Here is a 15,989-nt window from a genome sequence, read left to right as displayed (position 1 = left end):
GGCTCATGGGGAAAAAAAGACAATAACAAGCAGCTGTACAGTAACTCAATACAAACTGTGAGGGGCAAAGTTAAGACTGTGTTGGTATTTATTATGAGAAGAATAGCCTTCAACTATGCGTTTCCTCTGTAAAGTAAAACAAATAATTTTTCAATGTATGTATTTGTTTTTGAAATATAGAATTATAATGCGGAAATAGAGAAGGTCCACTCACCTTGGGAAATCAGTTAAATGTTCTTTTATAACTAGATGATTGCATTCCTATGACCTCTGTCAGCATGACATGCCTAGAAAGGTCCTAGTGCATTGTCACCCTCCTGCTGCTCTGCTCTGATCTGCTGTCCAATTTCATTAGTCCAAGATGAATCACTGGCATTTCAGAGTCCAGTGACATTTGGACCAATTCTGATATGCTATGTTGGTTTTAATATATTTTTAAAGAGTGGGTATAAGGGGTTAAATTTAATCTAAAATAAATTCAACAAAGGTTAAACCATTACTGAAGATAATAAATGTCAACTCTACCATTAAGCAACACTGTATTTAATTATAAAATGACTTTTTTTTCTCCTCCCCCCACCTCCAGTCGATGGTGTTGCTGCTGTACAGCCAGAGACAGTACATCTTTGAATTTGATAAGAATGATAGACTGTCCTCTGTCACAATGCCGAACGTCGCCCGCCAGACTCTGGAAACCATGCGGTCAATTGGATACTACAGGAGCACATATAGACCTCCAGAGGGCAATGCCTCAGTGTTTCAAGACTTCAGTGAAGATGGGCAGCTCCTCCAGACAGCCTACCTGGGTACAGGTCGGCGAATCATTTATAAATACGGGAAGCTCTCCAAACTGTCAGAGATCCTTTATGACACCACTAAAATTGCTTTCACTTACGATGAGGCTGCAGGAATGCTGAAGACGGTAAATCTGCAGAATGAAGGATTCACCTGCACTATCCGCTACCGGCAAATTGGCCCACTAATCGACCGGCAGATATTCCGCTTCAGTGAGGAAGGTATGGTCAACGCACGCTTCGACTACAACTATGACAACAGCTTCCGAGTCACCAGCATGCAGGCGGTTATCAACGAGACCCCGCTGCCCATCGATCTGTACCGCTATGATGATGTGTCAGGGAAAACAGAGCAATTTGGGAAATTCTTGGTCATCTACTACGACATCAACCAGATCATCACCACTGCCGTAATGACCCACACCAAGCACTTTGACGCCTATGGACGTGTGAAGGAAGTGCAATATGAAATATTTAGAGTGCTCTTGTACTGGATGACGGTACAGTACGACAATATGGGCCGTGTGGTGGAGAAGGAGCTAAAAGTAGGTCCCTATGCCAACACAACACGTTACTCCTATGAATATGATGCTGATGGGCAGCTTCAGGCAGTGTCTATCAATGACAAGCACCAGTGGCGCTATAGCTATGACCTGAATGGAAACCTTCACCTGTTGAGCCCTGGGAACAGTGGTCGATTGATACCTCTTCGCTATGACCTGAGGGACCGGATTACCAGGCTGGGGGATATCCAGTACAGGATGGATGAGGATGGCTTTCTAAAGCAGAGGGGCAATGACTTCTTTGAGTACAGTTCTGGGGGCCTCCTGGTCAAAGTCTACAACAAGGTCAGCGGCTGGAACATCAAGTACCGCTATGACGGCCTTGGCAGAAGAGTGTCCAGTAAAAGCAGCTTCGGCCATCACCTGCAGTTCTTCTACGCTGACCTGTCCAGCCCCACCAGGGTCACCCACATATATAACCACTCCAGCTCTGAGATCACCTCTTTGTACTATGACTTGCAGGGACACTTGTTTGCAATGGAGCTCAGCAGTGGTGATGAGTTCTACGTGGCATGTGACAACATTGGAACTCCCTTGGCTGTCTTCAGCGGGAGTGGCCTGGTGATAAAGCAAGTTTTCTATACAGCCTATGGGGAGGTGTACATGGACACGAATCCCAGTTTCCAGCTGATTATTGGCTACCAAGGAGGCCTTTATGAACCACTCACCAAGCTTGTTCACATGGGCCGGCGGGATTACGACATCCTTGCTGGCCGTTGGACCACCCCCGATCACAGTATCTGGAGCCGTCTGAACAGCAACAACATTGTACCTTTCAACCTGTACATGTTCAAAAACAATAACCCAATCAGCAACAGTCAGGAAACCAAGTGCTACATGACAGGTAGGTCAGCATTTGAAGTGAGTAGCAACCGTTTTGTTTCATGAGGGATTTTTCTGGTGTGTCTTTGGAGGCTTTGCTTCTTGAAGGCATATAAAACATGACAGAAATTTCACAACTTTAAGCCTGTGTATACCAGGTGATAATGCGGTGTGAAGAACAGTTCATGACATTAGCAATTCGTAAACAATTTTAGAAACTGTAGTAATGAATGTATTGAAAAGTATTTTTTTTCTTTTTAGCTTCTGTGTCCTTGTTCAGTGCATTTTTCATGCCTTATTTTGCTTGTTTGTTCTATGGCTTTATTTTGAAAGTTATCTAAAGATAAAGCATTATATAGCAGATTCTGTTCTTGAATCATCTATGCTTCCTTTACTAGTTACTAGTAACAGAGTGCCTTAACTGTAAAATCCCATTGTTCTGTTTGACTGCAATTAAAGTGAATGTAAGTGGCAGTACAGTGCATAGATTCTCAGTGCAGCACAGACACAGTGTGGGCTGCATGTGAAGGGGGGCTTGCTGTAAATGTTTTACCAGATGGAGTTGAGCTAGATAATTGGATACAAGAAGCAGGAGAAAATGGAGATTGCGTAGAACAAATCATAGTGTTAACACTGATGATTTTCTCAAAACTGCAAGAAGTCAAAATGACATTATAAAAGAATTTTCGGATGTTGTTAAGTTTTTGGTAGTACATTAGTTTAATTCAAGTGCAATGTCTATAGAAATATTTACATGGGTAAGTCATTAAGAATTATCATGGTAATGAGAGAGCATCTGTTGATGATGCTGATGTTAGGACTTGATGGATTTGTCTTGTTTTTTGCTTTGCCTTATATTCAGTATAACCACACAATCACATAACATTTCAGGGTAACCATTTTTCTTCCTCTTTGTATGCATGTGATGATGTGAGTTAGCTGAATTTATTACCAAGCTAAACACAGTGCCGTTAAGCTGTGCTTTCTACCATTACTGCACTGTCTGGGAGGCTGAATGCTAAACAGACTTTTAGGTACTGTGCTCTAAAGCATTGCACAATAGCAGCCAGCTCCCTGAGTTGTGATTGATGGGACTGACATTTCCATTCCATCTCTCTGAATTAAGAATGTCTTGTCATTGTCCCTAAGCAAATTTATTTTTTTAAAGCTTTGTTAAGTATTACAAAGCAAAATAATAAAACAGTGACAGAACTTCACAGTTGTGTCAAAGTAATTGTTGACATTCTGTTAGAAATAACTTTAGTGAATCCAAAACAGACATTTTTCAGAAACCTCCGAAGGGTATTGGATAGGTGTGATGAGAAAGCTTTTTTTCCTTTGGATCAGGAAGAAAAATACAATTTACTGAAAGCAACAAGATGTGAATGATTAAGGCCGAGGGACATCATAAAACTGTATGATCTGAAAAGGGGCTAATGTGCAATGAAATGATTCACTGTAAAGGCACAACAGTGAAGTCTTTCCTGCTTATAAAACACTTCAGTGACATTAATTCTATAGAGCATGATTTTAAAATTTAAATACGACAGCATCTGCAACATTAATTAAACAGTTCAAAGCTTTTGAAAGAAAAAAAATTGTGCTATGAACCTGGCTTAAACACAAATGTTGCTGACTTGTGAATTCCAGTATATTCTGGTCTCTTAAAGCCATTTACCCTTCAATCTGAAATTGTGCGGGAATCAGCAATCCAGTACATTGACCAAACGTGACTGCTTTTAATTAAAATGAGCTGATAGTTATTAAAATAATTAAACATTTCAAATAAAAAAACTTGTATGATGATAATGTGATCCAAAACATCCATGAAATGCCACACTGCAGAAGGAGAGACTCTTGTTCTGATGGATTCTGGTACATCATCCCCACTGTAACACACTACATAGAAACACTATTCTCACTCTCAGTCGTCCATATAGAAACACTTTGGACTGGAAATAACTGAGGGCAAAAGCAGTCTAGTAAATGTATAGGCAGAAATATTCTGTGTTGGGTATCATAGTGACACAGTGTTTAGGTTAGCATCCCTTCTTTACAGCACTGGGACCCTGTGAGTTTGTATTGCACAGTTCTCTCTGTGTTCGCTGGGTTTCTTCCAGGTGCTCCGGCTTCCTCCCACAGTACAGGGACAGGCTGGTAGGTTAATTGGCTTGTAGGAAAAATTGACCCTGACATGAGTGTTTGTATGTTTGTGTCTATGCATGCCCTGCGATGCACTGACATCTCATCTAAGGTGTGTCCTGCCTTTGGCCCGTAGCTTGCCAGGATAGGGTTCCTCTCCCCTGCAGCCCTCTAGCTACCTTTAACTAGTGGGTTGGTACAGTATATGTCAATATACATGTTATAACTAATATATCAATTAAATTTTAGTAGCTTAGATAATGCATTGTACAGTATGATTGTTTTGGGCAGCTCTGAAATACAATGTAGTAGTTCAGGTGGGTAGCTGCGTCAGCATGCGTAGGCAGCAAAGGAACAAGTAATAGGTTTATTCCATGCTGAAAAAGAGAAGAAAGAAAACACAACGTTTCGGCCATGGAGCCTTCTCCAGGTGTGAAGAATACAATGGCCTACAATAGGAGTGATGCCTCAGAACAAGTATTGTACCTTTTCATCATATACAAGCAGAGGTCATCTTTAGAGGTTCAAGAGGTTGCACTGAGCAGACTGAATTTTGAAAGAGGCAGTGTGGCATTACAGAGATGTTCTGAAGCTTCTAACTGTTATATATTGACATATTACATTCAGACTTGGTATAGTTTGATTTTTGACACTGAATTTTCCCTTTACTCAACAATACCAACAAAGCACTTTAACAGGCTTCAGAGTGAATCTATTCTTGTATTCAACATATCATAAATTATTGCAGAAATTATGACACATCTGTTTTTCTTTACCGCCTGTATGTTTTAATAAGATTATTACTGCAAGATTTTGGTTTCCTTTAAGATATTTGCATTGTGGATTACACAAGCATTTTTCATGGGTTTTTTTTTTTGCAGAAAAAGGTTTTTATCTGCATGTTCATATTAGTAGCCTCTAAATGATGGAAAAGGTGTATGAATATTCTGTCATGTTCTCTTCTCCATTCTTAGTGTTGGTGCTGTCAGTAACACCTCAGCTGAACTTTAGAAGGCAGGTTTTATTTGATATGCATATTTCCCAGGAGCACTAAGCTCTGAAAAAAAGTGTGTCAAGCGTTTTATGCCAAAGAACTCTTGACAAATTGTGACTTCCAATTCTCAATTAAGTGTGAATCTCAAGTATCATATAAAAGAAATTGTAGATTATTTTATATAAAGATTATACTCCTAAATACCACCTAATTTTAAATTAAAAATATGTTTTACATAAAATTAGAATAAAAACAAATTCCTTCTCACAATGCTCTAGCTGGCATATTTTGCTCTGCCATATTTTACTCAGTGTTAATCACTTAACAGAATTATCTTTCAGATTCCTGAACCATCTTATTTAAAAGTGGCTCTGTCACACACCCCCTAACCCCCCCCAACTTTTCAAAAATTCTCTCTCAAAATGATGTGACTTGCTATATGCTGTGTATGGTGACTGTACACAGCTTCCTGAAAATGATGTCACTCTGCTGAGACTGCAGGGCTTGCCATGAGCATATGGCAGACATTTTTGTATTTATTGCTCATTTACAAATTGCAACAAAGCAAACACATGGCACAGGATCTCCGTGCTAATGAAGAAATGGAGTAATTGAAGTTATTATTTAAAGCTCTATTATGCATGACTCACAGGTCCTTTAATCAAGCTTTTTTCTGTTGAAATTTATGATGGTACATAATACAGTAGCCAGCAAGTACTTTTCAGTAGGCATCTATCAGTTATACTACTGTATACCGAACTACATCTTCTGTTAAAATTAAAGTGTATGTATATAATTATATATATAATAAAGAGCATGTAATTGGGCTTCTTTTACATGGTCATAGTTAAAATAGTTATTAAAGAGTTATTAAAGCATCGCATTAAAGCTGCTTTCATTCTGTTTTATATCTTGAGGAGAATGATGTATTCACCATCTAAACCTAAGTTGCAACATCCATGTTGTCCTTAACAGCATATGTTCTGATAAGCTCTACAAATTTTCAACAATGTAGCACTAACAGTATTGAAAGTACAGATGTCTGTGGCGTTCACTGATTCGTGCTTCTTACATCTCTTTTTCTGCAGATGTGAACAGCTGGCTCCTTACATTTGGGTTCCAGTTGTACAACGTTATCCCTGGATATCCCAAGCCAGACACCAATGCCATGGAACCATCCTATGAGCTCATCCGCACGCAGATAAAGACCCAGGAGTGGGACAGCAGCAAGGTGATCAATATGTCTGCCTGCTCCGTTCCATTCTCTATTAGCAGAAATTAAAACCTTCTCTTATCAGACTCTCATGGGACCAATGAGGAACAGCTGCTATCGACAGAATGTAACCTGTGCATAAGTTTCATTCTTTGGTGGGGTAAGAGGGTCAAAGGAAAGTGTTCCCATCAACTTTCTAGTACTTACAATTTCAAACCACATCCTTGCTCTTTAATAGTAACGTTCTATGGCTGAAGACTATATTCCACGTTATTGATTTTGTTTTGCTTTTTAGAGTTACCCAAAGTCTACCAGGCAACCTGCACACCCGATTCACACATTTACCAACCTTTTGAGTCACCTTTAAGCAATTTGAATAATTAAACAGATTATATTCTTTTGGAGTTACTTTTTGCAAATCATGTGGCTTCAGTACAGCACACACCAACAGAAACGCAACGCTGTTATACAGTAGGTGTCGCTCATTGTTATCAACAAATTATTGTACTGACTTCTCACTCGTTCTGACAGTAGCAATGATGCAAATGTTGCAGAAGATGACGAGTGTTTCCAACTCTGATTTCAGGAATGATTGTTGAGGCTGTCAAGAGCCAGGCTCAATTCATTTGATGATGACTATCATCATGTGTTGCTGTAGGATACTGACTTTATCACATTCCAGATCAATGTGAAATATGTTTATAAAGATGTTTTTTAGCAACTTGTTCATTGAGGGGTTGTAAAGCAGAGGTATAACGCTCACTCAGGGGGAAAAGGTCATTTAATGTAAAAAGACCCAAATAAAACTCACACCCTAATGAGGCCCTTGACTATACAACTTGAGAATGATCAATCATGCTTTTAAAGGATGTTCCTCACCATTCACATTTAACATAGTTGATCCAGGTTTTTGGAGAAATAGGTATAAATGCCCTTAAAGCACTAATGTTCTATACCTGGGTCTTATAAAGAACCTTTATAAAAAGGTTCTTTTTTACTATACCATCTGCAACAACCTCCATTAGTATCAGACATTTATATCCTGGTGCAGAATATGACCCATGAGAGGACTAGGCAATTTTACTGAAGTAACTGCAATACTCTGTACCCAACAGGGATAGGCTGTTATTTTGGTAGAACTAAAAGTAATTTGTCTGGTAAAACTCATCTGTCAAAGTTAAAATTGGTAATCAGTTTCATTATTTCAGTGGTTACACTTCAAATTTCATTGTTTTTTTTCTACTTCCAACAAATAACAAAAACCGCTTAAAAGACCAAAACAATAAAGCAGCAGAGAAACTAAAAGCATTCGAATAAAAAATGAAAGCTTTTGATGGAAATGTAGGATCAGTGTTGTAGGGACTAATACAATTTGAAGCTCCTCATTGTTGCAGAAAATTGTTTTCCATGTGATGTGGGACAATCTATGAAATCAGGCTCTGTGGTAAATGTTTTTGTGGAATAATATTCCAACACAGGTTTTTCTTCACAAACGACACGTACTGTATTACCATCCCCCTTCTACTTCTCATCTCACTAGCCTTTGGAATGCTAAACTGTTAGCTCTCCGTGATAATCTCAAGACTGCCAGATGCTTCAAGTCTTGTGCTAATCCTGGTTGTAAACTGAGTATGGTTGTTTCACTTTAAAAACCCATAAATTCTAAATTAAAATATGGCAAAAAAAAAAGAATTACATTTGACTGCATTATTTTGCAGGATGCTCCTTTGGGAAGCGCCTTATCACAGCTCACAGAGGACATCTCCACTCTACAAAGGGCCTTTGGTGCTCTGTGGGGAGCTCCCATACTTATTCTGTTGTGCATCTTCAAAGCCGACACAAAAAAGGCAAATTTACATTAAATTCAAAGATCTTCATGGTTATTTCCATTTCAAATTTTCTTTAAAGCAAAATGATAGCATTTATATGGGCACATACTCTGGACAGTCGCTTTTAAAACGTGTCTTGATATTACCTGTAACTAGCGCAGGTACATTGCTTGATTCTTATAAAAAGCCTGTCCTGCACACCCCCACATGATCTATAAACATTATGCTAGTAGTTTATCTTGTTCATTCCTACCTCCACCCCCACCAACAGCAATAACCCTCCTTGCTGGTGAAAGACGTAAGGCATTTAATTGCATCCCAATTCATTGATATTTGGCAATGTAATTTTGAGGTCACTTGTGTGCTTTTAACCTGATGTTTTGTCAAATGAGCTCACTTCTCTTCGCTCTCCCAGCACTTCTAATGACATTTAAAATCCAATACTCGTCATGCAAGCAATTTTCTTACCAGTGAAAAGGGCCCGCAGTGGATTGTTTGTTCAACAGGATCTCTGTTATTGGGCAGCTTGGTGTCTCTGGCCTTTGGAATATTAAAGGGCTTGGAGTACAAACAGAATATGAGATGATGCCTCTCATTCTCTTGTAGGGTTTAATGGAGAGCACTGCTATGACAAATCCTATTGCTTTGGTGCTGTATGTATTGCTATAGAACTGAGCTCTGAAAAGCAGTGTTTGTGCCCTCGTTGTTACAGTATAGAGGATTCTGTACTGGCTGACTGAGTTGCCATCACTAAAGTACAAATAACAATATTCAGAAGAAATCATTGTGATACCTCTGCATTTTATTCTTAAAGAAAATATCATTAGAATTTGATCTGAACAACAGCTGTATTTTTTTTTAATTCTTAACTGTGTTCAGACCAGTAATGGAAAGAAAGAGTTGTTCACCATTTAAAAAAAAAAGTTTTTGGAAAACGCTGTTCCATTTTAAGCCCTTAACATACTGTAAAGTGCAAGGCTTTTATGGCACAAAAGTGAGTGTCAATTGCTCATTGCTTTTAAGACATTGCTAAATGATGTCTTAAGTATCCCCAAGGTTCATTTTTAACTTCAGAAATGCTGAAGGCTGAATGCACGCCAAGTCGATCAAAGAATTCCTATTGTCATGTTAGTGGTATCAGCACGTCTTGAAAGAGTGCCCCTTAAAATACCGTGCTCTGTGTTTGCATGGGGATGAGAAACCAGTTCTGCGGTTCTGTAGACAACCTCTAAGGGGGCCGGTGGTGTGACTTAACCTTGAGGCAGGCTCTCTTAGCTCAGCTCAGATTGCAGTACAGGCCCGTGTATTTGCCATATGTAATACAGGCAGCTCCAGGCTAACGGAGGCTTAGGCAGATTAAAGAGAACGTTCCTAAAAAACAAGAATTTTCCTAAAAAGCTTCCAAGTTCTTTAGTTTAAGATCCAAGTTTAAGTTTTTCCAAGTTTAAGATCATCGCAAATATGATGTGACTTATTGTCCATACAACTCCTTTTTTCTAGTGAGAGATGTTAAAAATAAATCTCTCCACCTTTTCAGCTACCCCTACGTTAACTCCTTTCCCTGTATGGGGTCCTAACTTCATTGTCTTGCGATGGGGTGGTTGACCCTCACCCAAGTGGGTTAAGACAGAGTTTCTTATACAGTACCTGACTCTACAATAAACATTCGTGGACACACTTTCTTCTTTGGTGATGTTATTCCCTGTGATTAAGGGTGTGTCATGCTTCATTCTGTTTGCAGCTATAGCTGACTTTGTTAAATGCATTTCACTCCCAGAGATGCATCTCTTGTCAAGAAATATTAGAGCTCATGATGATGTTCTACCCAAGAGAACTAAAAATCCACGTAATAGCACCAAATAGACAGGGCTTTTTTTTCAGTCATGTGTTTTCCTGCTTCCAAGGTTGTCAGTTAATGTTCCAACACCAACATCAATGTTCTGATCCTTTCCTAAACTTCCAAGGGTAAACCTTTAAGCACACTTATTAGCAAAGCTCAGTCTGATTTGATCAATTCTAAAATGCACTAAGTGAATATGCATATGAATATGAATATGAGTGAGTATTTTAAATAGAACTTTTTCAATGTGCGTTTGCAGCATTAATAGTTTTGTGTGTGTGATGTTGTAATGATACAAGTTGCCAGGCTTTCTGAAATGATTGAGTTTTGATGAACTGCCACCAGCTCTGCTTAACATCTGCGCAAGAGGTTTGATTTTTACAGTATTCCTGGAGGAAACACTGCCTGAATGTATTTGTAAAATTGCTATGAATTTATCAACAACATCCCAATGGGAAATAATAATGCTTAATGTATGATTTTTTTTAAAGATTACATTACAGTAGTTGTGTGCTCTAGCCTGCTTCATGTCGCTAGTTGTGCCTGGGATTTTCCGAAGCAGTAGCTCACAACTGAGCACCACCGAGACAGATTTGGAATTTCTGTCAGTTTAATGGTAAAGCAGTGTTGTTCTCATGACTTCCTGGGTACCTGCAGGTTCCAATAGGTGCTGACTCTCCTGTCAGGCACTGTGAGGCTTGTTACTTGTCAAATGACAAATGGCTCTGCAGGGGGGTGCTTCAGATGAAGCATGTCTTCATGTCTTATTCTGTCCCAAGTGGGGTTTTGTAGCCTGAGAGCTGAGCTTTAAATCAATTGGCATTTCAAGAATAGATGGGCTCATAATGAAAACGTAATTAGAAATTCCGTTTTTTAGTTATGTTTTATCATCTGGTACATAGTGAGCAGGCAGCTCCTTACCTAATGTTTTTTAGTGACCTTGGAAAGCTGTATTCCATTGTGAAGGATCTTTATTTGTTGTTGTTTTTTTCTGGAAAATCTTAGCATGAATTTTCATCTGTGAATGAATCGCACCATAGATCTAAAACTATAGCAAACACTAGCAGAGCTGTTTTTCATTTTAAAAAGGGAACCATTTAGCAGTGACTATCCGGAGGGAAAAAGCAGTGCTCCATCATCTTATCTATAGCTCACAGGGATTCTCTGAAACCCTCATTTTGATTTTGTTGAATTGATTTGCTTAATATGTTTCAGATTATGTTAAGCACTCAGTTCAATTATAGTTTTGCAGGTAAATATTTATCTTGGGAGAATATAAATCCAACCAGGAAATTGAAGGGTTATATTTATTTAAATTGAATTATACTTGGAAGGAAAAATAAATATAGCTCTGTATGTTATTGCAATTTCATTTTCCATTCAATCTGCCAGTGAAAGTCAGACTGAGTTTCTTTTAACATTTAGCTGTGTTTTCTGGGTCTACAGTAATTTATCCTTACTACTTTTTATGAGCACTGTGTCAGAACCAAATAGGTTGGGGTTTTTTTATTTGCCGCCAGAAAAAAAACAACTTTCCCTAGTCGCATTTAAAGAAGAAAAAAAACATTTTGTAATAAATTAAAATGGAAAACTGTTATTTTCAAAATGCAAGAAGAAATGGTTGGGTTTTTTTTTCCAACAATACAACTTTGAAGTTTTCTAAAAGCCTGATTCGATCATGAACCTTTTTTTACATGAGAAACATATAGTTTGTGCTGCATAGCCAGAATTCAAAAATTGAAATGTTTGAAATGTTAATGGAGCAGCATGATTCTTACTTTTGAAAGAAAGTGCATCTGAAATTTTGGTAACAAGGCAGGTTCCTGCTGCGTATTCTGAGATAAGTAAGATTTTAGGACATATGAAATATTCTGCAGAAATTAGAATATGACTATGAAATGATATGGAGATTGGATGTAGAGATCTGAGGCTGCAATACTCAGCTATTTTTATTACTTTTGATAGCACAAAATGTAAGTAAACTTTCTGTATAGACATAAAATATTTCTGTGCATTATAGCAATAGCTTTAATGAAAGAATACGTGCACATAATGTTCCATTATTCTGTTCCTGCAGTTCTGGAAGGTTGTGCCCGACAGATTCGTAACTTTATTCTCCTGTCCTTTTCCAGTCAGTGCTGGGAGTGCAGTGTGAGGTGCAGAAGCAGCTGTTGGCCTTCGTTAAGCTCGAGAGGTTTGGACAGATCTACAGGGCGAGTGGCGCAGGATGCCGCCAGTCAGAAGGACAGGCTCGCTTTGCCACGGTGGGCTCAATCTTTGGGAAGGGGGTGAAGTTCGCCATCAGAGACAGGCGAGTCACCACGGACATCATCAGCCTAGCTAATGAGGACGGACGACGGACAGCGGCGGTGCTCAACGACGCCTACTACCTGCAGGACTTGCGTTTCACCATCGATGGCATCGACACCCACTACTTTGTGAAGCTGGGCCCGGTTGAAAACGACCTCGCCCTCATTGGCATGACGGTCGGCCGAAGAACTCTGGAGACGGGGGTGAACGTGACCGTGTCGCAGATGAACACAATGCTCAATGGCAGGACTAGACGAATCACAGACATCCAGCTTCAGTACGGGGCTCTGTCATTGAACACTCGGTACGGGACAAGCATAGACGAGGAGAAGACACGGGTGCTGGAGCTGGCCAGGCAGCGGGCTGTGTCTCAGGCTTGGGTGAGAGAGAGACAGAGACTGAGGGAGGGGGAAGAAGGCACACGATCATGGACAGAGGGAGAGAAGCAGCAGCTGCTGAGCAGTGGCAAGGTGCAAGGCTACGATGGCTACTTTGTGATCTCCGTGGACCACTATCCTGAGCTGTCGGACAGTGTTAGCAACATTCATTTCATGAGACAGAGCGAGATGGGTCGGAGGTGACATGAAAACGGGGAGCGAGAGTGACAAAACTTGGACAGCGTTGAGGACTACTTGCCAAAGACAGCTGCTTATGTGGCCACTTTTTTTGACTGTGTTTTACTTATTTTTTTTATTGAAAAGAAAAAGTTCTATACAGTTGCACTGTATTTCAAAAAGAGTGCCCAATTCTTTTCCATTTCTGTTTTTTTGACTCTTCATCCTTCAAGAGGAACCGCGAGAGGATGGGTTTTTGTGATCTTTAGTGACTTGTTTTTATTTTCCGTCCCTGTTGGTGTTTCTGTTAAAAGGAATCATGAAGAAGTGGTGTAAATGCATTTATATTCACTGGTTTCCTCTGCCTCCTGTGTGAAACAAAGTGTGATTCACAAGCTTGTTTCATTCCAGCCTTTTCACGCTTCAGACAAGAAGAAAGAAGCGTTCTGGTTTCCTTGCTTCTTTTTATACTTGAAACCCGTTTGCCACTGTTATGAAAAAAAAAACATAGATAACCTGACTCAAATGTGGTCACTTGTACTTTGCATTTCCTTATGTCCATGTTTCAGCTGAACGTGTCAAGCTCTGTACTTCACTGTAATTTCTTGTAAAGTTTTTCAAATAAAGATTTGCCTAAATCATTTGACAGAGACTTGCGAATCTCGGTCCAAATCCAAGCTCCAAGAGGGCTGTGGGATGCTATTTCTACGGTTCACAATATTTTGGTTGACATTAATTGTCACCAAATTTGACCAAATCACTTAAACAGGGGGAAGACTGTGACCTGAAAGACTTCTAAAAACATGCCTTTTAATTCATTCTTGGGGGAAGGGTGACAAAAATAATAGGCATATGATTCAGTAAATTCTTGATTGTTTTATTTTTTGGTCACAACATAAATCTATTATGAATGCAGACTCCAATGAATCCCTGTGAAACAGAACTGGAGAATTATGAATTCTGTATAAAACTCATGAACTTTAATTTCCTCAAAAAAGAGTTTTGAATTTAAAAGCTGCAGTTTCTTTTTTATATATATAAATACAAGTATAACAAATGTGAATTCAAAATGTGAAATATTGTCCCTTTTATTGCTGTTGTACTTGAACAATATTTAAGGGTGTTTCCAACACATGTGAAATAAAGTATAAACATGTTTGGAAGTTTTTTTAATGCTTTATTTGTGGAAAATGACATGTAAAGAATGATTTTTATGCCCTCTTTAGGCCAGTATTCACAATGTGTTTTGTTTTTTTAGTAATGTGCTCTTTTTTTGCTGTTTTAAGTCTTAACTGTGAATCATATGGCTTTGAATGTGCCCTCTCAAGTTACAAAAAAAGAAAGTTGTGAACGCTTTCAAAAATAGCACATTACTAAAACGTGTCCTTTCGTTTGTCAGTACCTTGTTAACACATTGACTGCTGCTTACTGTTCACCTGTAGGCAGGTGATAAGAGCTGTAATGGTATAAAGCCTCAGGCCTGCTTTGGGGGGTCGGCCTCTCAAGTGCTTGGATTATACCTGCTGTAGCAGTAGTCTATCAAGTCCCAGTGCACAAAGAAGCATTAAACCTTAAGGTGCATGCACGTCCCCTTCAGGGAAAAGCTTTTACATGTGCTCCCCTGCTGATCTTCCACAACTGCCACAATTAACCATTTGCATAAAAAATACAGAATGAACAGACATCGCTTTGAGTTTGTAAGTATAAAATGGTAACATGCAGTCAATGTGTTAAAACACATCGGGCAATTGTTTGCTTGTCTTGAATTTTAAACTGGTCATAGGTAAAGGAGGGCAGCAGTGAGTTGTATCTATTTCAGGTGTGACATGGACATCTGATTTTGCACTGTTACCTGACTTGTTAACCGCTTACACTCCATAGAATCCCTGAACAAAATAGTCCTTGAATGGGGAAAAAAATTACCTAGTCAGGTGTGTCACAACCTTTTAAAATACCTTTCAAGCAAAATCACATTTTTGTTGAATTTTTTATGTTTTAGGTTTGTTTTTAATTACTCTGTACTTTGTAAGCATTATAAATGCAGTTTTAAAAAAATTAACAGACTTTGTTCGAAGACGAACTGCATTGTGAAAACCGCACTGAGAACTTTTGCGTTATTACGCTGTACTTTTTCTAAAGTTTTGAATTCATTTTTTGAGAATTGTTTTTTTCGACACATTGCATTTCTAACACTGTATTCTCTGACCATGTAAATAAGAACAAAACAAGAAAATGCTGTAAATAAAATGCAAATGTAGATACCTTCTAGAGCTACAGCAGTGACCCTGTGTAGTCTTTAGTGAAAAAATAAAAGAATATTTTGTGTTTACATTTTTTTTCTTTATAGTTTTGTCACCTAATTCAGTATAGGAAATCACAGAGATACCGATACTTAAAGGGGCCTAGAATATGGCTAGTCTGTGCATTTACCTGCTAGTATTTGAGTAATACTGTCATCTGTCTTTGAGATGACCATACTGTTTTGGTCATCTCAAAGAAGGGAATAAGGCGCCTTTTTAGCATTTTAAGTTCATAAAAGCCAGCAGTGGTTATCTTTGAAGTGATAGATCAGTCTTGTATGGGTTATTAAGTGAAATGTACTGTATTGTGGGAACAGCTTCAGTCCTCAGAGCTGTACGGGTATCCAGAAAGAAAGATGAGGGAGTTACTGGGAATGTGTCTTTACCTCCAGAGCTCCCAGCAGTAAAATCGCTCTTTTTGGGAAATAAGAGCTTTCCAAGTAAGGTTGACAATTTGAAGTGCAACATTACCTCCCCATGTATGTTTCTCCTCACAAAGCCGTTGGAAATTACTTAATGGTTAAATCAAAACCTTGACCTAATCAAAACTTTGAATGACCCATCAGCTGCAAACAGTAAACCGAATACTTCATGCATTTTTTTTTGTTTCAAGAGGTCTTGCCAAGGG

General features: G+C 38.8%; 1 protein-coding gene across 4 annotated transcripts in view; it reads left to right on the top strand.

Annotated features, from left to right (window-relative positions):
* Positions 1 to 15,390, top strand: part of tenm4 (teneurin transmembrane protein 4) — a 157,547-nt gene extending 142,157 nt beyond the window's left edge. For all 4 annotated transcript variants that reach the window (XM_088921983.1, XM_088921982.1, XM_088921981.1 and 1 more), the window contains 3 exons: positions 587 to 2,201; positions 6,404 to 6,546; positions 12,330 to 15,390. In XM_088921983.1, the coding sequence (XP_088778109.1) occupies positions 587 to 2,201; positions 6,404 to 6,546; positions 12,330 to 13,088 (2,517 nt within the window). In that variant the 3' untranslated portion in view covers positions 13,089 to 15,390. The remainder of the gene's footprint in view (positions 1 to 586; positions 2,202 to 6,403; positions 6,547 to 12,329) is intronic.
* The last annotated feature ends 599 nt before the right edge of the window (positions 15,391 to 15,989 follow it).

Source organism: Atractosteus spatula, chromosome 7 (assembly GCF_055471065.1).
Source record: "Atractosteus spatula isolate fAtrSpa1 chromosome 7, fAtrSpa1.hap1, whole genome shotgun sequence".
NCBI classification, from domain to species: domain Eukaryota; kingdom Metazoa; phylum Chordata; class Actinopteri; order Semionotiformes; family Lepisosteidae; genus Atractosteus; species Atractosteus spatula.
Note: the sequence above shows the minus strand (reverse complement) of the source record. Positions and strands in the feature narration are given on the sequence as shown.